Below are 25,404 nucleotides of genomic sequence, written 5' to 3' on the forward strand. Positions count from 1 at the left end.
GCAGGGATGCCCTACTTTGCTTGGGCTTGTTCACTAACACTCACGGGAGGGTAGGAGTGATCTACTGAACTGCACTGACTTAACAGTAACATCTGTCTAGACTTAACATGTAACAAGGCACATGTACCTTGTAATTCTGTACCATGTAATTCTGGCAGTGATGCACATAGGGTATTTAACTTCATAATAACGATATACAATTACCAGTGTTCAGATGCAATGAAGCTTATGACTATCAATGTTTATTAATATACTGCTGCTGGTGATGACATATAATATTTTGATAGGAAAATATATAACTATGTATACCTTGTTATCTGTTAAGTCTAGACAGATACACTGCAGTACAGTACAGAAGATCACTCCTACCCTCCCCTGTGTATATATAGAACAAGCCCCAGGGCTCACAGAAAAGTGGGGCAGGTTTTCCCAGAGATTTGCTAGTCTCTACCAGACTCCTTTGCAGGCTGAATAAATAGTAGAAATCGGCAAAGGGGGAAATCATTGGCCAGAGGAGTTGGCCGGCCATAGAGGGTCCAGTTTGCCTGCACGGAGTCTGTGGAAAGTCGCTATCCTCTTTGAAGTCCACAAATGGGTTTTAAATAGGTGCGAAGTACCAGAGTAAGCCGTTTATTGCTTTGCCTGTCAAGTGTGACGGGCCGGGACTCAGGCCTCCCAAAACATGAAAAACGTATCGGCCTGACTTTCCTTGTCCACGGTTTGTCAAAATTATATTCCCCATGGAAATTGTAAAATAAACGGTAGAATTACATTTTAAGGGGCTATATGGCTATATTACCGTTAAAATCAGGAACATTCAAAAGAAAACCCTCGTAAACAATGTCTTCTGTGTTGATTTCTTACACGGGCGGCTTTATCGCCATTTTGGGACATGGGAGAGTCTATTCTGTGTGTAGGGGAAAGCGTGTTTGAAATACTTCAAATCCGTATCAAAAGATAGCAGATATGACATCGTACAGTAATAATATATCACAGTTATAGTTATACTGTCATACTGAAAGGATGTACTTCAAGTCGTATCAATATACATTGAAAGGTAGATATTTTATGATTTTACACACAACGTGTTCCCTCGAAATGGACTCGTCGGTAGCGTGCCCGGCGGGGCCTGGGCGCTTTCTGGAAAAACTTTCGTCAAACTTTTACAAGATCCATCACAGGGGATTAGATTTTAACCACACATCTGTGAAGAACAATAAAGCATGTATGCTTTCCTCAGCAGGCTGATTGGCGTTTAAAATGGGCAGTGGAACTAAGGGATTGCAGCAATTTGCAGGTTTCTTCACGCTCGTCTATCCAAACATGTGCCGAGGTGCACCGAGTGGGGAGGGCTGGTCGTGTTTATGTGGGAAAATTTGGGTTGTTTCTGCTAGATTTTGAATTAATAAGGCATGTCAGAGACTAGGTGCTGATATTAGTTCCCAAGTAATGAGCTGATACTGACTTAGCAAACCTGCTCACGGTGGCCAGGATGTCACATTGTGCAGATCGGCCCGGGCCCGAGGAGAGACCCCGCGGGGTTTGGTTGCGCGCGGGCCTGCACGCCGGGGTGTTTATGGCCTAAATGATCTGAGGTGCTAAGCTACTGTCCTTGTTCCGGAGATGAGCGGATTAATTTTATGTCCTTTCATCGTAGCGACTTTCCACAGACTCCGTGCAGGCAAACTGGACCCTCTATGGCCGGCCAACTCCTCTGGCCAATGATTTCCCCCTTTGCCGATTTCTACTATTTATTCAGCCTGCAAAGGAGTCTGGTAGAGACTAGAGATTTGCAACCTCAACTGTTATTTAAAAAAAAACTCATGACAGACCAGAAGGCTTCCCCAAAAGCATGAAATCATGGCAGTGCCAAGAAAACAATATAACAACAACCACCATCGCCATGGCAATGTAAGTTTTCATTGTCAGTCTTGTAAATAAAAGATCATTTTTACAAGTGCACAGACAGGGATAACAGTCCAGCCCAATCTGTCCAGAAAATACACAGAGCCAAACAGGGCTTTCACTTTTTAGAGGGCGTGTGCCCAAATTCATGTTGACCTTTGTCCGCGTTTAGGGTGTAACTAACTGTTACCATCAATAATGTGGCTGGCAGTCTGGGCATATACGTGTAGTCATAGTAGAAGTGGACATGTCTAGATCAGCTGATTACAGCTGAATGGGAGAACCTGGATACTAGGTTTGTATGAAATGTTCATTCCTGGGTATCCAAATTATGTTTGCTTTGGCGTAAACCAGGCGTAAACCTCTCATCCGGCTTCAATTACCGTGACGGCTGCATTCAACTCTGTACGACGAGCACGTGTAGTTGCAATGGAAGTCAAACCTGCATACACGTGTAAACTACCTTTGTTTGTGTATGAAGTACAAAGGGCATGTGTGTTACTGAACCACCCACCCAGATTCGAGGTACTGTTACATCATGTACGTTAATGTTAATACATGTACTCAAGGCTGGCCTATGTACTCACGCCTCGTCTAGAAATCTTTTCTTGGGATCCGGAAGCGACACGTAACGCTTTCCAAAAACGGCTTGGAGCAGCCATGGCGACACGAACTTGAAGATGCAGAAGAACACGGCAATGGCGCAGAGGACAGTCGTGAGGTAGCTGACGTCGGACGGGGACTTGTCGCTGATGGGCAGAGCGCCGGTTTCTGACATGTTGTCGCCGGTTGACAAGTCTGAGAATGGGGCGATCGACGAGTTCATTTCTGTCACAGGGTCTACCAGACCTGATTTATCCAACCAAATTCCCACAGTCCTGCTATCTAACTGTTGTCGCATAGATATATGATTACAACAGACCAATTTTTATGTTCTTAGAATCTGTAGCTTCCTTTTACGGACATATAATCGCTTATTGTGCCCTGGGCATAAACTATGAACCCCTCGCAAAATGGTCTGTCCCAAAGTAATGGCAGCACACCATACATCGCGTGATCCACATTCTCACTGTGCGCACGTGAATCTCCAAGCAGATGTTAGGGTGGGCGATTCTAAAGTTTTCTGGCTGGTCAATGAGCGCATGTATGACACATACTTCGGTAAATATTATGGGACGTGGGGTTCACAATGTAAAAGCAAGGTGTTCGTTGTTAATCGCGACCCCTGGGGTACACCATATAAACCCTTCAATAGGAACAGCTGGATAAAACTGTGTGCTGGCGGTCCGCAAAGTTTTCTGGATACCGGTAATTAACGTATCCTAGTGTTATCCCTGGTGTTATCCTACAAGTACTTTAGCCACGACAGTTGGGTGTTACTGATCGCGTAATTGTATCGCCCTGTAACAACAGAACCCCTGAGTGGAACAAAGCACGGGCACGCGCCCATACAACACACAACAATACCAGCCAAAACAAATCCTGGCTAGTATCCAGTTAACCTTGCCCACATCCTTCCACGGCAGAGCTATCCCGCGACAAATACGCGGGGAAGCACCTCTGCCTCGGGAGAATGCCTTGCCCTGTGTGCCTGTGAACCTGGAATAAAACGCCTGTGCATCTTCAAAGGTGGCTGAAGACACAAACGCTCATTTCTAAACCTTCTCATGATATTGGCCAAGAACTTGACAGTTGTTTTTGTCCCCCTCAACTATGTTTTGTTTCCAATTGCAATTAAATTTGAAAACTGGTGAGTCCAAAAGTGCATGACATTTCTGGTAGCCAGATAGTGACCTTTAAATCATTGTGGGTGACTACCCCTCAGGAATAAAATATGACGCTGATTTAGTTCAACCTTTCAACGTTCAAAAGAAAATGAAACCATAGTCCTAACAGCCAATACTTTTTGTCATTAGATTTAAAGGAGCGTTTTGTTTAAACATTTGGAGTTTTTAATTAAGCTGATTCAATTGAAGAACAAGGTAAGCGAATTTCCGTCCGTTTGTCAGGTGTTTGACCCAATTTCCTTCAGGCCTGGTGCTCCAGAGGTCAGTGACCCTGTTGGAGCAGGAGGTCCTGAGTTACTAGTAGAATCCAGGCTGTTGTGCTGCTGGAAAAACCGGTCCCCATCCTTAGCGTGGTCCACTGTTCAGTACTTGTCGAGCCAGTCGAGGTCAGGGAATTTCCCTGGTACACCAAACAGTCAATTCAGCTAACACTGGCTGAAGATCACATTCATTTTCACTTACTGGCGGAAACTGATCTTTGATAAATGTGCCCTAAACTTGCAATGTGTATGGCACAAAGACATGAGTTTTTATGCTCATTTTCAAAGTTTGTTTTATTGGTCAAAATGTTTTCTCATAGATATATGAGGACATATCTCCTACATAGACCCATCTTTCCACACAAAACACATCAAACCACCTGGGACCGACCCTGTTACCCCTTACTAGTAGATGACAGTTTGTATCAAAACAGTTGTTCATTTGCATTTCTTTTCAGCCCTGTCACAATGCGTCCATGTGTACCACACTCATCGACCTAAAAATTGTTTAGCACAGAGAGATACAGCATACTGGATGTGAAACTCAGGTTCACAGACCAGTCAAAGATAAGGCCACAACAATCTGGGCACTATGTAAGCTTGACTGCAGCAGATGAGCAGTTCTTGTGGGAGCATTTACTGAAATCGCTATTGAACAAAATAACAATCTTTAACCAAAACTATTCTGTAAATAATAGGAACTAAATGTTAAGTACTAAAACTACACATTAGTAATAACTGAGTCAAACCACACTAAGTTCTAATATTAAATGTACTTAGCCCTTGCTGACTGATTAAGGCTTGAACCTTCACAAAAGGTGCATGGATAAGCCCTCCATAGGAGATTAACCAAACTGCTCTTCTTTCTTTCTTCAGCAAAGAAGTAGTTACAAGTAATAGTAGTCCTGTGGTCCTGGCATTTTAGGTTCTTCTGTTTCCATAAAAGGAAACATCAAGTTGAGCTTTGTTGACAAATAAAGTCAGAAATAGTGGATCAGTTAGTAACATATCTGTTCCCATTAAAAGACTATCACAAATCTATAAAGCTATGCTTGGTCATACTTCTTCATGTAGCTTGCATGTCTATAACTGTCTTAGCTAGAATCCTTACAGAAGCCTAAGTCATAAAATCAGGTCCTGATCTTCAATGTTGTCCACCCCTTTGCCGCTGCTGCTGATCTTGCAACTGTTGAAATCTTGGTGCCACAGGTGCTCTCTGAAATATACATGAACATACCGTACAGTTAGTAATACTTGAAATGATCAGAACCCTTGTGGTAAGGTTACTTTTAGCTCTAAAAAAATCTTTTCACAACTGAGAACTGAATTGCATTTTGTACCTTGAAAGACCTCATTTTGTTGTAAAGACCACCGGTCTTTGCAGGTTCTCTCTTGGAGTCTCCTTCCAATGCAGCACCACTGGTCTCCAATCTTCCACCAACAGCTTCCCCTCTGCCTCTGACATGGCGAACAGACGAGGGTCGACTTCCCACCCATCTTGAATGCCCGGTCGTCCTCTCGGTTACTCTGTGTGGAACAGGATCTTTCTCACCATCAAAGGACTGTATCCTGTCGGACACACTTCTGTCAAAGGTTTCCTTATTTTTTGCTGTTGCACCATCATTACTCCTGGGATTGGCAAGTTGCTGTGTTACCTGCAAATCCTCACTGCCGTTTGTGTTCTTACAGATAGGATGAACAGCTGGGGACGGCATATGAGGTGTGGTGTGTACTGTAGATGAGTTAGCTGCAGTGGGAATCCCTGAGGATGCTGCTGTGCTAGCTGCCTGAACAGGACCTGCCTGTGTCGGGTCAACAGTGTTTCCTGAGTAACTTGTCATCTTTTGTCTGTTACTGTTGTATCCATTTCCTTCTCCACCAGACTCTTCACTGCTGTGACTGCTGGACAACTTGCCCATCCCATGCTGCACTTGTTGGAGGGAGTACATGTACACTGGGGACTGCATGGCTGGCATGGGGAGGTAGGGGAACATGCCAGGGAAGGGGTAAGCTGGGAATGTTGGGTAACCAGGGTAGGGCGGGAACAAGGTGGGTGGAATACCTGGCAGCACACCAGGCGGTGGAACAGCCACTGGAAGCGGTGTCATTAGAGGAGGCCTAGGGTTGCTTATACCCACACTGTCTGATGGGGGAGGAGATGGGTTCCTCAAGGGACCAATCTCAGGCTCATGAAACCCAGAGGGGGCCTTGACGTGCACTCCTGGAGTAATTGAAGGAGCTGGAAAACCCGGAGGTGCACTGACTGGTGGTTGATCTGCTTTATTCCTGAGTTGAGAGTATCCTTCTGGCTGTCTTGCACCAAAGGGGAAGACAGTAGAGGGCTTTCCTGAGAAGGTACATCTTTCCTCTGCCTTTAGAGACTTGTTGCTATCTTCTGTGTCTCCACAACCTGACAGGTGCCTCTTTGGTGGGCTCTTTTGGACATCTTTGAATCTTTCCCCGGCTGAACCATTCTCCTTTGGGCAATAAAGACCACTTGTGTCCCTTGACAATGCAGTCGGTTCACTTTGGTTTACAATGTTCTCCTCCATATTGGAACTGCTGAACAAATGTCCAAATCTGGACAGTCCATTATCCTTTCTGTTCATCTCCTCACCTTCTCCAGAAACAACTTCATCTTGAGTGTCTTCCCATATTGGTTCTGACACAGACTCCCCAGAAAGAAGCCATGTGGTTTTCTCGGTAGCGTTATCGTCTGGACTTTCAAGACTCTGCTCTGTTGATGTATTGTGAAGTTTGGGATTGGCTGGGATTTTTCTGGAGGACACAGCACTACCTGGTCTCTGCATGGGTTTACATGGCTCTCTAGCATCCTTCATCAGAGGTGGGTGGGAAACTACCTCTGTTAGATCTGACTCCCAATCCTCACTAACTGGCACACACATCCCAACATGGGACCTTGGCAGATGTTCTTGGCATTCTGTCTTTGACTGTCTGAGACAAGTTGCAAAGCTTGTTCCAGCCTGTCTAACAACCGTAGATGCTCCATTACTTATTGGAGGGAAGTCCTCATCACTGGCCCCGTTGTAGTAAGGTTCAGCCCTCCTGGACTGTGCACTGTTGGAGGGAAACACGTTATATTTCCTCTTCTGTTCTTCAATCATCTTCTCAAACTTCACCCTGGCAAGGGACGAGAAACAGACAGTTAGTAAAGTAAGGTAGTGCAGTCATGTTGTCTCATCATGTCAGAAACATGACATATGTTGGCCTCTTTTTATTCCTTTACTGGCATTAGACAGGCTTTAGTATAGTTGTCGAGTTTTGCAGGCACACAGCAGTGAAGGGGAATAAAAACCTATATACACTGTATTAGAAACAAAAGACTTCACAAACTGGTTCCATCTTCAAGACACCCATTTACACCATTCTCAGACAAAGGAACCTGAGGAGATATTCCTCATGTATTTAAAGGTGCCCTAAGCAGTTTCAGTGCTCAAAATATGGAATTTTTAAGAATGCTGAAATATTTATGTTACTGACATTTACTAACACTGTTTAGGCCACACTAATTTAATTTGTTGGTTCTCGGATTCGCCTCTTCATTTTTTTCTGATTTGCAAAAAAAAAAAGATTCTGGTTCTGAATCAACTCAAAAATGCTCATATTTTGCCCCCAACAGTTGAGGAAATTCCTTTTCTTCCTAGTTGTTACAGTTTTTTCCATCTATCAATGCAGTGGTTTGATTAAAAGTTCAAAATTTATACTTTAAATTTTAACCCAGCCTTTTTTGTTGACTTCATAGCTCATATTGTAGCATTTGGGGCTATAACAGGATGCCTAGACCTGTTTTTATTTTTATTTTTTTTCGCCCTGTCGCTTCATATTTTTTCTGAAAAAATCCGAGAACCAACAAATTAAATTGGTGTGGCCTTAGCACATTTACGTGCTAAATTCATATTATGCGTGTTTGAAAACTGCGCAAAACCGAGCAGCACGATCATACCCTTAGTTACTCTAGCCTAGAGTAAGTAAGGCTGAAATCACGGAATCCAACGTTTCCCGTCGGCAATTTTCGGGAACTTCCGCGAAAAATGGAACGCGCTGCCTTGGTTCCATGGATCGAACGCAGGACTTCGAAACCGATTGACTTCAAATTTGACGATTTTTGAATGGTCAGAACCTTGTATTAAATTCCTCTTTTTGTATATACTTGAATGTTATCATATCACTTATTATATTGCATGTGGTAGCCACATTCATACAATTTCTCATACCAAGAAACGAATTCTATGACATTACGCGAAATGTTTCAAAATGTAGCGGAAACTCAGGATGGTGTGTGTCATTAGCTTACATAGTTTTTTGGGGGGCAAACGCGTTTGTCCTAAAATTTACCGGGGGTCTTTGGTATCAATGTAAAGGCGAAGAAGTGGGCTATCACACTGTGGTATTAGCTAATGGGATCCAGTCGAACAGCCAAAAAGACAAGCACAAATAAACTGACCAAAAATTGCTAATGTTTCGAAGGCCGTAGCGCTCGCTGTCATTTTGCAATGCACAAAATATCTCCATGGTTGTACACGGCAAATCCTGCAGATATGTAAAAGTATAAACATTATGTAGGTCTGAGGTATTTTTGTTACAATATAGGCAGTGGCTTACACCCTTGCAACTGGGTCAAATCGTGACTCGGCAAATGCCGTATCTTAGAGAATAACACGTTCTGCGGTGACCTGCGGTTCGACTGATTCGGCGCGTTCGGAAAGGTCGCGGTAAACCACGTGACTCATCCTCGGCTCTGGTCGGAAGAAGTCGGAAGTGTTTGCGGGCGTTCGGAATTTAAAAATAGGCCGACACCACTGCCGGCGGCGGGAGGCACGTAGTTTTTCACGGCGTTCGTACGGCAAAGCGGCATCGAATTTTTGCTCCAAGACTATCGGTATGGGATAGGATAGGGTTGATTCAACATACTACGTGAAAATGTGACAAAAAGACAGACTTTTGAAATTGAATGCTCCCAGCCTAATATCGGCCAGATATCGCTTAGGGCACCTTTAACTATCACTTTTACTACTAAAGTGAGCTCAGAACACAGTCCTGTAGAACAGGACTGTTACTGTTGATAATTTTGATTAACAAATTCTCTACAAGTTTGATGAATGTTTCCTTACTGCCTGCGGTGCTCGTCCTCTACAGCCTGCTGCTGACTCAGCTCTATGGCTTTCCTTAACATCTCCTCTTCATCCTGCTCAGTTCTGGGGCACAGGGACATCAACTCCTGGGACATAAACAAAAAAAAAACCAAATCAATAAATTGAGACTCCTGATTTTAATGCTAAGGCTAAAAACACTTTCCCCATGTATCTGTAATGGTGCAAGATACAGTTAACCAACACCACTCATTTTCTTTTTCTTAGTCCTTTAAAAACAATGTATTGAAAACGTTTCTAGTAGTACCATTTTGATGCTTGTAGTTTGTACTACACAATTGCAAAATGCAACGTTGGTTTTCCCATAGATCATACCATGGAGACATAAAAGATTTCTGCACAGCTCTGTACCTGAAATAAATTAAGGTAGTATGATATGATTACTCTTATTACAATCGAAAAAGAAACTGTGGTCATAAAAATTTCCTGTGTACACAAACATAAAGTGAAGTTGTTTACCAGTCTCTCTTGCCAGCGGTTGACTGCAGGGGGAGGGGCAGGTTTGGTGTTCCTCCAGGCCTGAGCTGCTGGTGGGGCCTGATGCTGTACACAGTCCTCCCACCCTGACTCCTCCCACACCTCCTCATGCACCATTCTACTGCCTAGAGGGAAAGGAAAGTAGTCATCTTCAACTGAGGTGAAACATAATGCTTTTCCAAGTGGCTATATAGCACTAAGGCAATGTGTCATTATGTGGCTTTGTTAGGGCTTGCATTTTCTGCCGAGCACACAGCCACAGCAAAACAGTGTCAAGTACTCACCTTCAGATTGACACCTTTCCCCTAGTGGCTGACTGGAATGATTGTACCCACTGGCCATGCCGGATGCTGCCTGTCCTGAGGAGGCTCCTGCATCCTCCCACTGCTCTTGTGTTGCATCAGTGTTGACAGAGGGATCAGGCCACTCCTTGGCTGCACCATGTGGCAATGTCTTCTCTCGCCTCAGTGTCTCCTGCTCCTGTCTGTTCCGCTGTTGTTCCCGCTCCTTTTCCCGCTGTAACATCACACGTCGTAACTCCTGCCATTCCTCCTGCACAAGTCAAAAAAAGCTTGATGAAACAGCAAGAACTCTAATACATTAAACACTTTGTTATGTATGTATTGTATGTACCTTGACAGCAATTTTTCTGCAGTGGTTCTATACTCATTCAGTGCAGATACCTACATGGTTGTGTTGGCCCTTTTTCTGCTGATTTGTCCACGTGTGTGTCAACTCTGGCTGTCTCTCTACACTCAGTTGAATCTGCAACAACAATAGATACAGAGAATAAACAAGCAATACATTAAAGGGCATCCCTAAAATACCATGACAGTATTGTTCTTTTTGCAACAAATCCTATCAACTCTAACTCAGTAGAAGTCACTCCAAGCCAACCTGCAGTATTGTGCCAAGAGATAGGGGGCATCATTCACCAAGGTTGGCAATTGGTTGATAAAAATTTCAAATACAGCTTCAGTGCATTTCATTATGTAGGATATCCATAGTAATTCTTCTCTTGTCACCTGTGTATGGCTCCTTGGTTGTTGCTTCATCAGCTCATGATACTGTTGCATATGCCTCTCAAGCAGTGCTTTATCACAGACCTGAGGTTTTGGTGCCCTGAAGCCTTGACCAGTTGCAGATGGGTGACTTACATCAGCATGTGATGAGGGTTTTGACTCATCAGTTGGTCGTGTATCTTCAGGAACTACCTAGTACAACAAAATGCTGATGTTAGACCTATTGTTTAACAAAAACAGACATAGTTTTCTAATATTTTCCAGACAAACACAAATCAATTTATTTTGCCTCGATGATGGCTTGTTTGGCTATTCAGTAGTATGCCTAAGTACTTTTTGTGCTTATGGTCACTTAACATAACATCCAAAAACCAATGAAACAAAAACAATACATCACATTATCAACCTGCATCTTTTCTATGTGTGGCAACTGTAAGGGTAATCAAACTCATAGAGGTTACCTGCTTGGGTAGCTGAACATCTTGCTCCTTCTGTGCTTTAGTGGCCAGACACTTTGCTTTGAATGCCTCTAACTTTGCCCTCCGTACATCTGTGTCAATCACACTGGAGGCTTCGTCCTGCAGATCTTCTATAGTGCACTGGTCTGCAGTGCTGGGAGTACTGAGGAAAGAATATGAGAAACCATTGGTCACAGTTACAAATGATGATCTAAAGCACAAAACTTAGCAAGATAAGTGTGACCCTTTGCTCAAGTCCTCCCCATCAAGATCCACAGCTATTAGTCCATGTGTTAAAACAGCAGCCCCAGGGACACAGCATAGTACGTACAATGTACCACCAGTAATGAGCGGGTTGCATTCATGGTTTCGATTGCACATGTCCAGCTTGGTGCATTGTGGGTGAAGACCCCTAACTTGTCACCAGTTCTTGTCTAGACCATAATTTATGGATGTCCAGACATGTTTTGTTGCAGAAGCCTTCAACTGACTTTGATATATTATCCACAATGCATTTGTCGCACAGACACAGTAGGAACCATGAACCCACTTTGGCACTTATTCCCCAAACATTGTACAGTAAAAATGGCTACTTCCAAGAATACTTAGTAACTTGACTTAAAAAGGGCCTGCATGCCCTTCTTTGTAAGGCGTAACCAGGCCTTTTTAGTCTTTGAAATCCATAGGCAGCCTCCCAAAAAATGAACGTAATTTGTAATAGTACATTAGCTACAAAGCATAGAGTCGTAATCAGCTCTGAGCACCAACCCCCATGCAGGCCCTCTTAAAACCTTCAACCAATCAAAATCACCTTACCCCTTTGGACTCTTTGCATCTGGAATGTTTAGGGCTGTCTTCATCCTCATCTGAACAAGGTTAAAACAAACACTGACAATTTGAATCTCAACAGAGCCATACATAAGCATGAAAGTTCATCTGAGTTGGTAAATTACATTATGACAAACTTAAACTGTTCTCCAACTCAAAATTTGACTCACCATGGAAATTTTCGACTGAATCACTCAGTCTTCCTCAGCTATCTGACCCAAATGCTGTGGATACGTGATTTTTCCCACGTGTGACGTCAGCAAAGGGTCAAAGGTTGTCTGAAGTCGATATCGCCCCCCGGGACACACAGTGGATCTAGAGGGGGTCAGAATCTTGGATACCGAACAGGATTACTTCAAGAGAGGCATAAAAGAGGCCATATACATCAGGGCACTTCAACCATCGCTCAACCGGGACGGGGGGCGATATCGACTTCAGACAACCTTTGACCCTTTGCTGACGTCACACGTGGGAAAAATCACGTGTCCACAGCATTTGGGTCAGATAGCTGAGGAAGACTGAGTGATTCAGTCGAAAATTTCCCTGGTGAGTCAAATTTTGAGTTGGAGAACAGTTTAAGTTTGTCATAGAGCCATACATATTTTCACAACAATAAACACCACTGTATGTTCACATAATGTTTGAATAATGTTATATACATGTAGATGCAAGTTAACACCTTTCTTAAAAAAGGGAAACTGAAAAGTCAGCTTCTTGGTATGGTCCTTCATGTAAAAAATTAGACGCCAATTAAACTTCTTAGTTCGAATGAAAGCTCATCTGTGTGCTAACTCCATAATGGTACAGTTAGACTTTGATCAAACACAAAACATACATTTTATAGTTGTGCATTTGAAAAAAAAGAATAAAAAAAAATACACAGCTGTTTGTCCACACCTTCAACTGTGCTTCTCTTTCTTGCTTCTTTCGCTCTTTCTTTTGCTTCCTCAGCTCCCGTGGGCTTATCCGCGCCTCCTTTTCTCCTTCATGAACACTACCATGTGGTTCATCCACAGTCAACTCAAACTCTGCATTTGCCTCTGGCATACTTGGCTGAGGTCTCCTATCTACCTTTGTCTCTGCACAGGATAAGTCACTGTACAGTTTGTCTGCTTCAGACCTAAAATTGTAATGTCAAGATGCATATGAGTTAGGGAGATGGAACAGATGGCACCAGTGCCTGTCCCCACAATGTAAACAACGAGGCTTTAAAACATTTGTGGAATCTTGGAAGTTTTGGAGAGTCTATGGCAGTGGAGACTACCGATGACACTGACATTAAATTATTCTACATTAAAATAATAGGAGATACAGATACAATACACAATGTACTAGTACACTGTCACAAGATTTGCTAAAATGTATCAGACTTTGCTACAATGATATGCTGAAAAAAAAGCTAAGAACACTATGTTATGCACTTTGGTGCTAATGGTACCATTTTATATGGAACAAATTGTTCAAATATAGTACACCTGTAACCGAAACCTGAATTAAGAGGATTACAACAAATCCTAATCCATTGAAACAATCTGCAATGCAAATAAGATGATCATATTTGTCACCTTAGGGAAGTAGATTTTTCCTTCTCCTTCTGTTTCTTCTGACGTTCCAGCTCTTCTGCTTTCCTTTTCTCAATCTCCTCAGCCAACTGCTTGATTTCCTACATGTACCAAGGGACAATACCAGCCCAGAAAAGAACAAGAAACAGTCATGCCTTAAAAAATCAGAGTTATCAACCAAGAATTGAGGTATTCAAAAACTCGTATTTCCCCAGAACTATCGTAGACTGGAACTCGTTGCCACCAAAGCATCATCACTAGAAAGCTTTAAACAACTCCTGCAATCAAATGTGCAAAGATTGAGTGTAACAAGTCGTTCGGTGTGATATAGCTAGCTGCCGCCGTGCCGCGTGCCTGCGAAGCTGACGTGTTTCGCCGAAGGGCGGTTATACCGGTTATAATGATACAGATACAGAATGTACAAAGCTGGAATCCTTCACAAAAAAGAGCAACATCTTGGCAGAAATAAGCACATTTAAGCACAAATAAGTGAAAATTTGACATTATATACATGTAGTCAGCATTACAAGTTTTAGAGGATAGGCCATCCTATTCCAACACTAAAGACACTAATCAAAACCGAAACTAATAAACAAGGACCTGAACTTCTGCCTGCAATGACTGATAAATAGTTCTAGAGGTTCAACTTTCCTTGCTGCACCTCATAATGAGAAGGACTTCTAATGATGATGGTAAGTTTTAGTAAGACTAAGAATTTTAAAAGATGCAAGAAATTTATTGTGACTAAGGTTACCAACCTGCTCTCTTCTGTACTGTTCTGCTTTCAGCTGCTTTTTTGTTTTCTTTGGACGATTCTGCTGTAAACAAAGCACACAAAGTGTGAAATATGAAATATGGTGTACATGTATGTGTAAACTTAAGGAGAAGTAATGTTCAGTGTAATATTGGTTAATTGGAAACAACTCACGGAAAGGCATTACAAAATAAATAAAATACATGTGTAGTGCTTTTCGTGGGGGTACAAATGTTAAAACCTGCCTGATGGCAACTTTGTTAATGAACAAATGTCATACCCATACTACATTGATGTCAACACAGAAGAAGTATAACTGTATTCTCTTGCCACTTAGAATGAACCATGGTAGCAACATTGCAAAAGCCTGACAAGTCACCCAACACAACATAGTTCCTTTAACTGTTACCTGGACATTTTGGGGAGGTTTGTCCTGCTGCACCTTCTTCTTTCCCCTCTGTAAAGAAGTCAAAACTTTGGTTTCTTTAAGTCATTTACAAATCAAGGCTGAATACCTGGAAGATTAACAATGCTTGTTTTATCACTTACTAGACCTTCCGAGGTATACTAAACCACACATTTTCATTATATACATTAGAAAACACAATATCTTAAACAAGCATTTGGAAAGATTGCAATAGAATGCTGAGTTCATCTAACCTTCTTCTTTCCTGGGGCCTTATCTTTAATGTAGTCCTTGTTGCAATGAAGTCTTTGCAGCTGCAGGGCAACATTAAAACAACACAAAAGTGTAGTCAATACTATGCATGGAAAGTGTACTCTTCATCTTATATACTGTTTATTTTGATTACTTTCTTACTTGTGCATTTAGTGAGTACTATTAGATTTTTCCTTGGAAAAGAGAGGAATGTGGCAGCTTCAAAATAATATACATGTATTACAATTGGGGAAACACAATCATAACCCAATATGTATGTAGTACAGGGGAGTGTTTTACATAAAGTTTACTGAGTTTATTAGAACTTTAGAAATTAAAAGGAACAACATACAGGTTCAGTATCAAAAAAGAAAAAAAATTCCTGTGAAATCTTCCTTTTAATTCCCACTGAGCTTTTTCAACTTCATGAATATTAACTTATTTATACTTAACTCTGTTTTAATCTATATGGTAGATATATATCTGATATCATAAGACAAATTAAGGTAACCAAACCTCCTCTTCTGTGAAGTCCTCATCCTCAGTTCTGTATCGCCTGAATTTCTAGGAGATGGTAAGTAGAAAAAATGTACAATGTATTGTGATTAGGTTCAGTGCTTTTACATACAGTTTGAGGATTGTGTTTGGAAGTACCTATTGCAAAGCATGCACCAGCAAGTTCATTAACTAAATATACAGATGATAAACTAGTATATGTAATTAGTTACGTATTCTGAACTATCTGGATCATCCTAATGTTTTAGTACCACAAATAAAACAGGTTACTCCCTTGTTGTATTATATAAATCACATGTAAGTATGATGTATATCAACACAAACAAAACAGCTGATGTTAACGTCAAATTGCCAACCTTGTTCAAGCGTGTGAAGAAGCGATACTCGTCTCTTTCTGAAGGTTGATACCCATCTATAATTAAGAGACAAATGTCAGATAGGATAATTACACATCCACAAAATGGAGGTATGTTACTACTATAAACTGGAGCTACAATACCGTAAACATATGTCCTACCAAATTGAAAAGTACCAAGAACAATTTCAACAAAATTCAGAAGAATATATTGTTTTTATCAGTGGTAAATATGCTTTAATATATTTGACTCCATTCCATAATTATGGGAGTGAGATGTATTGTTTTTACATATTTTGAGTACTCAGTCAATTACTTAATTGTTGTAAAGCTCCCTGTAGCCCTAATCAGGAGTACAAACTGTAAATTTATTTGTTTTTGTTGAGATTTGATATTGGGATAGAACAAGGGGAAAATATATTCACTGTATTATAAGTTCACAGGTGAAATAATTCTGTAGTACAGAAGTAATGGTAATACATTGGAAATGCATATTCACAGTGTCAAATATTTGCAGTGAAGAGCTCACGGCGGAAAATAAACCACTGCAACACTTCAAAATTTACAGGAGATAGTAAATGTTGAAAAGCTAAAGTTATATAGGGCAACCCCAGCATACCATTCAGAAAAGTACTAATAATCTATTTAAACAAGAATCCTTAGCATTATAAAATGTCACATTAGGTCTATATACTCACTTCTGTACAGGTCTCTCAGAACCAAAAAGAATAACTGAGGGAAAAGCAAAACAACACAATTTGTAGCAATTATAACAGCAGTTCTAGTATTTGTTTTCATGGAAAAAAAACTACATTGTGTGACATACTACTACAGTACATATACATTGTACTACCAAGTAAGACTTCTAAAGAATGTTTTGTGAAGTCTTACTTGAAGTCTTAAGGCCACATTACACAAGTCTTTCCAGTCTGTCCTGAATTAAATGTAAGATTATCTTACAACAACAACAACAACAACAACAAAAAGAAGATGGAAGTTTTTGGACAGGCGGTCACAAGACGTCACTCACAAACTCTGCAAAACTTTCTGGATCATCCTCTTCATCAAAATATTCCCATGCCTCTTCACTCTGAAAATCTAAGAAGGAAAAAAATGGCGATCTTTAGTATTGTGAAAAGGCAGTGTGATTGACAAGTTTAGCATTTTCAGCACTGTTTTATTAGTTAGAATACATGAGAACTATATAAAATTTATTTCTTATAATGGTTGTTATATAGATCTTTAAATCAGCCATTATTCTCCAAATTTATAAATGCAAACAAGAAATACTTGGACCGCTGTGCACCTGGTGGGCAACACGGGGTTCCGAACCCATTTTTATGGTTATACTATATGTTTGAAGGTTTTGAAGGAGACCAAAGATTTTTCCATGGCGGTCCCCATAGGCCAGATATTTTTCCTTGACTCCTCACCTTCTAACAACCAGGCCATGTGAAAGACCTGACCACATGAAAGACTTGCCAGTTGCATACACTCAGACCTTGGTATGTGGAAAATGTGTAACTCCCAAATCAGAGAGACTCCTTGCCCAGGACGTTGTTACTAGCAATTGACATGAAGTGCCTTGGCAGGCTGACCTTGACCACTCGTGCCTTTGCATGACTGACCGCATTCACACACTTCTGCAAACACCTTTATGGTCTCCTTTCATCTACCTTACAGCTTGGCTTTGACTCATTAGTAAACAGTCACAGGAAGCACGAAAAGCATCCGGCATACAGTTGAATGGTTTAAATACCGGTGCTGTGTCATTTCCGTTTTTTGGTTCTCAACAAGGGTCAGTTGCCTAGCGCCTGTAAACATTGAATCAGGTGGAGTTACAAACCAATAAGTACATAACTATGACTCAGTTCTGTGTGTTTGATACAACAGATGCGTAAAAGTGTCCACTCTCCATTGCCACCAGCCACCAGCATCAATAAGAGAAAATGACTCAGTTTCCGCTGTGAGTCTCCTGGACTGATTACAATTATTCACAACTGTCCCAAACAAATTCCTCATGCACATCCTGTGTGCTACTATATCACTACTAGTACTACTGGGTGCCTTTGAAAATAACAAATTCCATCACCACACATGCTCTTCCTTTAAATTTCTTTTTTTCAAGGGGCCTGTTCAAGGGGCCTGTGTTGAAAGACACGTCGAATTGCGTCTGAAAATTCGCTATGTCAATTTGGTTTGGCATGTGCTATGTAATAAATTTCATTGTTGTAGATTGCTTTCACTCAAACTGACCATTTATCAGGGTATGTAGATGGAGCAGTACTTGTTAAGTAACTGGTATGTTATTGTAAGGTACTGATGGGTATACAGGTGACAGTTTGCATTGCAAGTCCGTAAGGTAGTGAAGGGCACTGAAGGCCTGTCATGTTTTTGGAGTACCATGTATTATCATGGTGATATTCATGGACGCAGGACATGATAAGACAATTAGTCTTGTATCTGATAATCATACCTTCATCCTGTTCTTTCTTCAAGTCCCGCAAATGTTGGTATGCTTTGCTGAGCTCCTGAAATTTGGCTGTTGCTTGAGGATCATCTGGATTCTAGAAAGAAAAAACAGTAACAGTGAGGCTTCAAGTGCTAGCAACTGACTCATCTGACAGGTCCGCACCTTTTGGAGTAGTCGTTAGCGCGCTGGTGTCGTAAGCTGGCTGCCCCCCATTTTTTTGACACTTTGGTGTAGGTGAAATCACACCTACACCAAAGTTTGGGTTCTTTGAAGATTGTAATTTAACACAAACCATGACTTTCCACTATTTCCCTCAATGACTGACTGACTTTAGTCCTCTTCGCCCACTCGGGAGCATAGGCACTGTTTAACACATTCATCCTAGCAAAGCACTCAAAGAATGCTCAAAGTTTTGCTCTAACATCTAGGTACATATTTTGTATTCTTTATAATGCAAAACTAAGACAGTACCTTGTCTGGATGACACTTCAATGCCTTTTGTCTGTAAGCCTTTGTAATGTCCTCTGTGAAACAAATAAACAAAGACAACACGCTGGTAAAATTTGAATAATGTAACAACATGAACCAATTCATCTTTTTTATTTAAAATAACATATTTGTAATTGAAAAGGAATGAATGACAGTTATCGTAACGTTACCTAGGAAAAATTATTTTCCCTTCCAAGCTTCCTTTATTACCTGAACTAAAGTTATCAATATAATAATAAATCCCTGACCAAGTGTAACTTTATACAAGAAGTGATGAAGATAGGGAGATAGCTGGAAGTAAACAAACACTGAAACACCGTCCGTTTCAGATCATGATCGATCAGTTCGTCACGTCAAAATCAGTAGTGTAACTGCAAAAATTCTACTGAAAGAACAACAACAGCATGAATAATACCTATTTTGTCCACAACTTCGGCTATATAAGTCAAAGTGACATTTCCAACTCAACGTGTATTGAAAATAAATTCTACTGTTGCGCTCACAAAAAAGTACTGAAGTATGCATGATTGACGGATGGACATTTTTTTTTTAAGTCAGATACGGCGTGCACAGCACATGTATGGCGTGTGGCGTTTTCCACCATGAAAGAGCGTTTGGATCCAATTTAACTACAGCCTCCTAACTACTAAACTAGACTTTACCAAAATCTGCATCCTCCCTGACTCCAAGCAATCGGCAAAACTCAGCAGTTTGCCTGTAGTCCACAACCTCGTCCCAAATCCGCGCCATCTTTCCGCTCAAGTTCCTTCCCGACTGATACCCGAAGTTATCTTCGGTTCCTGCCGGCCACTCTCGACATTTTCCGTAATTCCCAGAGGAACTCTCCCATTGGTCAGAAGTACGCGAAAATGTCCGAATCCTTTCCTCCAGTGACCAATCAGTGAGTGAGGGAGTGGACATCTGTTTTTCATTTGCTCGATTTACCAAACAAAACTTGTGCAGTTATAAATCCACCAATGAATGAAGACCTTAATGTGGGTTAAGAGAAGATTATTGCAAATTCGTGCCCGGGGGCTAATTGCAAGTTACAAACATAAAAGAACAATGAAACAGAGTACGAGTATAAGGTAACTAAAATCTACATGATGAAAGGTGTTTGTCGAAAACCAGGGTAAAACTATGTCTAAGGAGTTTGACTTCTCTTTTTTAAACCATGGAAGACGTATATATATGTCCCACATTTTCCAAAATTAGTGGGCTTTGGGAAGTTAAAAGAAGAATAGTTTTTTCTTTGTCTGTAAGTTTAGTGAAATTGGGATAAATTGTAGAAGTTTGAATAGTCAACTCATTTCGAGCGTTGTTATGAAAGGAACAGTTTGAGATAAAGTGTATTTCGTCTTCCACAGCCTTTGCACTACAATATTTACAAATTCTTTCACATTAAGTACAAAGGAGTTGCTTCTGTATACAATCATACATTAGCGCTAGTCTACGTAAATTTGAATTCTCCTCGTTTCTCTATTATGGTGAAAATATAGGAGCAGGTTAGCCTGGGTACCATCCCCAGTAGTATATTCGCAAACTCTATAACCAGTTTAGAGTTTGCGAATATACTACTGGGGATGGTACCCAGGCTAGGAGCAGGTAGGTGTGTCAATAATTTTTAAATCCAAATAAAAAAGTTCAGATTGTTCTAAATCTTTGGAAACCACGTGTACATGATGATACTGGAAATATAGAGGTCTCTTCTTGTTGGTTCTGGCGGCAGGAACCCTTGTCCTCGTCCCAGTTTCTGTGTGTCTGTTTGTATTTCTGTCTGTCTGTGTTTCTACTGTTTAGTGTTTCCATATAGTATACAAATGTCTCATTAGTGAAAACAGAGAAGAGTGACACCACTGAGGTTGTATGGGATATGACAGGGTGTAGGTCGAAGGTCCCAGAAGGTATCAATGGTTATCTGTATTGATAGAATCTTCCCGCGGAAGCATTTCTTTGTCCTGTCCCGGCAATTCTCCCACGGCAGAGCTATCCCGCGGCAAATACGTTTGCTGCATGTAGTACCAGTAAGGAACTTGAGCACCCCTGCCTCGGGAGGATGGTCCCGGCGGCAAAAGACAGCCAATGTCGTTTACTTTACCCAAGGACATTCAATCACATCCTTGCTTTACCTCACTTGTTTCCACGTTGCTAATCAATGCACAATCTATAGATACAGATACGTTACTACTGTAACGTAGTAATGATGTATCAGAAACTTGATTCACACTATTAAGAGGGCCTGCATGGGAGGGGGGAGTAGTACTTACGAATTACGCAAAATTTTCGCCGCCGATTACGAATTACGTCTCAGAGCTGATTACGACTTTACGCTTTGCGGCCACACTTTGCTCTGTCGACTTTCCCAGAGCTATAACTATACTTTGGCATATAAAGTGATTTCCTGATGTAACGGTTAATCTCATACTTTCATACATGTATATACTGAATATGTATTTCAACCTCCTTAATTATCTTGGAAGCGTCTGTTACCGCTCGAGGTTGTGGTCCTGTCAACTCCTCAACACCGTGTGTGACAGCCAGCTTCCGGTTCAAACATTCCGCCAATTTTTGCCACACCTTTTAGAATACCCCACGCTCGGATGTGAAACATTGTAGAGGCGTGACGCGCCACGCCCCGGACATGGAGAATAATATGACAATCAATGAAAGTACAGATCGCAATCGTACACACACACACACACACACACACACACACACACACACACACACACACACACACACACACACACACACACACACACACACACACACACACACAGTACTCACACACACACAAACACACACACAGTACTCACACACACACAGTGCTCACACACACACACACACACACACACACACAGTACTCACACACACACAGGCTCGTGTCTGCGACGAGGAGGCTGAAGCTTGATTCACATACAGGTGGTTTCCGACCGGACGTCCCGTTTATGTTTTTCCAGGAACCTAGCCTCGAGCTCCTTTTCAGGCGTCCCGGGATCATGACCTGGAAACACCTGTGGACCGGAAATCCACGCACACTTAACCTGATGATCGATATGATGAGATCTATATAAGATCGATGTTTCAACTCGCTGCAGTACTTTTACACCAGTATCCCATTCAAGTTAGTTAGCGGCAGGTGAAGGGATGGAAAGTTCGCGGCTTTGCTTTAGCTTTTGCCTCGTGGCTGCGTTTCGATTGTCCCTTTCACTGGAGCAGATTCTGGAAGCGCCACTGTCTCTTTTCGACGATGCCACGCCACAGAATTATTCTTTACCAGCTGAGATAGTTGACGTAGTGTGCAAGGCGAACTGTGACAAAGGTATGTGCTATTATACATGTGGAAATCGTGTATCTGTATGAAGCCATTCAAGGGTTGTCATGATTCCGTTCATTTATCTGTGATTATTCAGCATTTTCACATCATTACAGGTAACGTTACATCGCCTGAATTAGGCTATCTAGTGGTATTATTCCTCACGGTTGCCTGACCTGGACTTGAAAACATTTGCTCAAGAATGAGTCCCAACAAAAGTTATATTACGCGTAAGCAATCTCCAGTAAACGAAACCACTTGGAAATCAAGACAAAAACATCTGTATCTGGTGTATAAGCACTGCATGTTTAAAGCCGAATTTTTTTTTCAATCAGATAATTCAACGGCAAAAGTCCCGATCCATCAAGTGCTGATCAACAAGTTGTGCGAGCAGGCGCGACGTGCGGGTGTGGTCGATAAAGGTAAGAATCTCTTTAGACCCTGAATTAGAACCTTTTCGGCCTGGGCTTTTGCTGAGGCCCGTGTTCAGGAACAATTCTCCTGGGTTCCACTTTGAGATTTGTTTTCTAACACAAACTGTACAGTCATGGATGCTTTATTAAAGCAAACCGGGTTGTTCGACCATGTAAGGAATTGCCACGGAGGGGGATTTCCTCCCCCTCGGAAAATGAACAAGTCTTCTTATGGTCCACTTTAAAACTTGTTTTCTAACACTGAGACACAAACCCTGCTCCCTTGTGCAAACACGAATGACAAGTAGCCTTAAGTGGGGCACGCATGTTAACAACATCACTGCGAAGGCCAAACAGACATTGGGAGTGATTAAGCGCAATCTGTGGTCATGCCCAACAAGGGTAAAATCACTTGCGTACACGTCGCTTGTAAGACCGAATCTAGAATATGCCCCGACAGTACTACCGGGGATCCATATACAAAGAAAGACAAAGATAAACTGGAAAGGGTACAGAACCAAGCTGCAAGATTCTGCACGAATAACTATCAAAGGGGTGCTAGTGTAACGGAAATGAAAAGAAACCTACAATGGGGGTCGCTGGAAGACAGACGTAGAATGTCCAGACTACTGTGCATGATGTACAAAATGACTAATAAACTGGTGGACGGACCAACCACTAAGTATCTGATACCAGCCCAGAAAAGAACGAGAAACAGCCATGCCTTCAAATATCAGAGTTATCAACCAAGAATTAAGGTGTTCAAAAACTCGTATTTCCCCAGAACTATCGTACACTGGAACTCGTTGCAACCAAGCACAGTAGGGGCATCATCACTAAAAAGCTTTAAACAACTCCTGCAATTAAGGGGGCACACCCCAGTTTATTTGGGGTTTCTATTCGAAGCTGCACACCCTCAAATCTAGCGACCGTCTCTGTCGTGGAAAAATTCGGAAGGAGAATAACTGTATATGGGACGAAAGGATATCTCTTCAGCTACAAGAGCAACTGAGTTTGGTTTCTTCAACCTTTTTAATTTTGGTAAAATCAACGGAAAAAACATTATTTTCACTCCAAAATTAATGCACAAAATTGCGAATTTTCGCGCAGCATAATCCCATAGAAAAAAATTTTCCGGTAGAAATGACTGATGCTGGCAGAAAGACCCAAACCTTGACTATACCCGAGTAAATTATAAAGAAAATTCTAGTACTGTAATTTTCTTAACAGTCCACGGCGCGAGGGGTTGCAAATCCGCTCCTAGGAAGGCGCACAGCGAAATCTAGGTCAAACGGGCGGATTACGCTTGGCGCGCAAGGAAGTAAGGTTCGGAGCCAAAAGAAATTTTCACCCCAAAATCACGATTTCTTACACTCTTCAGCCATGTTAATGTTTAATGATATTTCGTGACAGTTTATGAGAAATGTCACCTCACACTTGGACCCTCAAAACCCTTTCGTCACTTTTTTACCACGGACTATCGTGGAGATTGAGTGTAACAAGCCGTTCGGTGTGATATAGCTAGCTGCCGCCGCGCCGCGTGCCTGCGAAGCTGGTGTGTTACGCCGAAGGGCGGTTATACCGGTTATAATGATACAGATATAGATACAGGATGTTTCATAACTTTCATGACATAACAAAAAAGTTGTCACACAGCCGAATATGGCTCGCGAAAACGAACCAACTCCCCGGACATGGTAGGGAGTAGGTTGATTGGGAGCAAGGTGACTGGTCGGCTACTGTTCCCCTGGGAAATGGTTCTGAAATGGCTAACCTTCAGCCAACCGTGGTTGTCTAGTAGTTTGCAAGGTTCTGAATGTGTACAGATGCTTCAAGTAGCAAAGCACAGTATGCAGATTTGCATGGTTGAGGGCCACGCGACTTGACTGACATCGACACGGTTGAAATTATAGTAGGGTGCACTGGAGAAGAATAAAAAAACCTATGTTTGAGTTTAGGACATGATAAAATGGAAAAAAACTTGTTACTTAAAATTGCGCCCATCGGAGGTTAGCGGAACCACAGCCGACTCACGAGCGGCAGCGATATTCACGCACATTCACGATTCACGTCAACTGGGCAAACATCACATTCCAATTCATATGATTGATATGAACATACAATCACTCACGAGTACCTTCCATCCGCAGGCGACTCGGACGGTTGCCAGCCTCCTGTTCCTGACGTCATGAAACTGCTTACTGACTGCTCCAAGGTACGGTAATTTATGCCTGTTGGGTTAATTTACTAAAAGATCATGGGGATTGGTGACAAAACATATTCTTACCCAATTGCAAAGGGACCAGTAAACACACAGAGAAATGGTGCCTCAAAACTTTTATGTGAAAGTCAGTGTTTCAGGGGGAGTCTGAAAGTATTGTAAAGGATGCAGTGGAAACAAAAGAAATACTAGTAGACTTTTTTGAAACACAACAATCTTCCCGTGCATTCTCCATTTAGAAAGCGCCCATATTCATTAGCCACTACTACTGAAAAGTCGCCCCCAGTATTGTACATATAATCATCAAGTAGATATTTAGGCTACACATTTTGTTGCCCCTTTACGTCATATTATCTGTGTCTTTCCTTAAGACTTGCAGATAAAGCGATAATGACTAGTTTAAAAACGTTTAAAACTCCAGGGATCGATGGTCAGGATTTTTTTAAATCGGGTACATTTTGTTTTCCCCAGATATTCACGTACCTAAACGGTGTAACTGGAATTCCCAGTGGGCCGTGGCGAATCAAACCTGACGACATGGAAACCTCTGTGAAAGTAAGTAGATCTCAAACTCACGTCCTCATGTATCCATTTCCTCTTCTACACTGCCACACATACACTTACACACACTGACCAACGCACACATGTACACAGACACACCTGGACACACACACACACACACACACACACACACACACACACACACACACACACACACACACACACACACACACACACA

At 41.7% G+C, this 25,404-nt stretch overlaps 3 protein-coding genes across 4 annotated transcripts in view; 1 reads left to right on the forward strand and 2 right to left on the reverse strand.

The window, feature by feature from the left end:
• The window catches only part of LOC109471997 (transmembrane protein 56-B-like), an 8,532-nt gene extending 5,801 nt beyond the window's left edge, over positions 1-2,731 (reverse strand). Inside the window, exon 1 of the mRNA XM_019771565.1 lies at positions 2,493-2,731. Within this exon, the coding sequence (XP_019627124.1) occupies positions 2,493-2,731 (239 nt within the window). The remainder of the gene's footprint in view (positions 1-2,492) is intronic.
• Positions 2,732-4,227: 1,496 nt separating this feature from the next.
• Positions 4,228-19,513, reverse strand: LOC109471855 (actin cytoskeleton-regulatory complex protein PAN1-like). Of its 2 annotated transcripts, none has more exons than XM_019771253.1 (21): positions 19,378-19,513; positions 18,698-18,750; positions 18,230-18,320; positions 16,784-16,851; positions 16,452-16,485; positions 15,755-15,810; positions 15,399-15,446; positions 14,885-14,944; positions 14,634-14,681; positions 14,229-14,285; positions 13,474-13,571; positions 12,806-13,028; positions 11,897-11,946; positions 11,084-11,243; positions 10,626-10,814; positions 10,288-10,365; positions 9,885-10,152; positions 9,583-9,725; positions 9,085-9,191; positions 5,293-7,093; positions 4,228-5,168 (listed from the first exon to the last, which is right to left on the reverse strand). In XM_019771253.1, exons 1-21 carry the CDS (start codon positions 19,463-19,465, stop codon positions 5,097-5,099), a joined length of 3,792 nt encoding a protein of 1,263 aa, XP_019626812.1. In that variant the 5' UTR covers positions 19,466-19,513; the 3' UTR covers positions 4,228-5,096. The 2 variants fall into 2 exon arrangements, with proteins under 2 accessions (XP_019626812.1, XP_019626811.1); XM_019771252.1 differs by having other exon boundaries at positions 14,229-14,288.
• A 2,074-nt stretch (positions 19,514-21,587) lies between these two features.
• Positions 21,588-25,404, forward strand: part of LOC109471857 (angiopoietin-related protein 2-like) — a 6,549-nt gene continuing 2,732 nt past the window's right edge. The window contains exons 1-4 of the mRNA XM_019771256.1: positions 21,588-22,037; positions 22,367-22,453; positions 24,595-24,659; positions 25,137-25,241. Of these exons, the coding sequence (XP_019626815.1) occupies positions 21,863-22,037; positions 22,367-22,453; positions 24,595-24,659; positions 25,137-25,241 (432 nt within the window). The 5' untranslated portion in view covers positions 21,588-21,862. The remainder of the gene's footprint in view (positions 22,038-22,366; positions 22,454-24,594; positions 24,660-25,136; positions 25,242-25,404) is intronic.

This window comes from Branchiostoma belcheri, unplaced genomic scaffold (genome assembly GCF_001625305.1).
Source record: "Branchiostoma belcheri isolate BF01 breed outbred unplaced genomic scaffold, Haploidv18h27 scaffold26, whole genome shotgun sequence".
Taxonomy (NCBI): domain Eukaryota; kingdom Metazoa; phylum Chordata; class Leptocardii; order Amphioxiformes; family Branchiostomatidae; genus Branchiostoma; species Branchiostoma belcheri.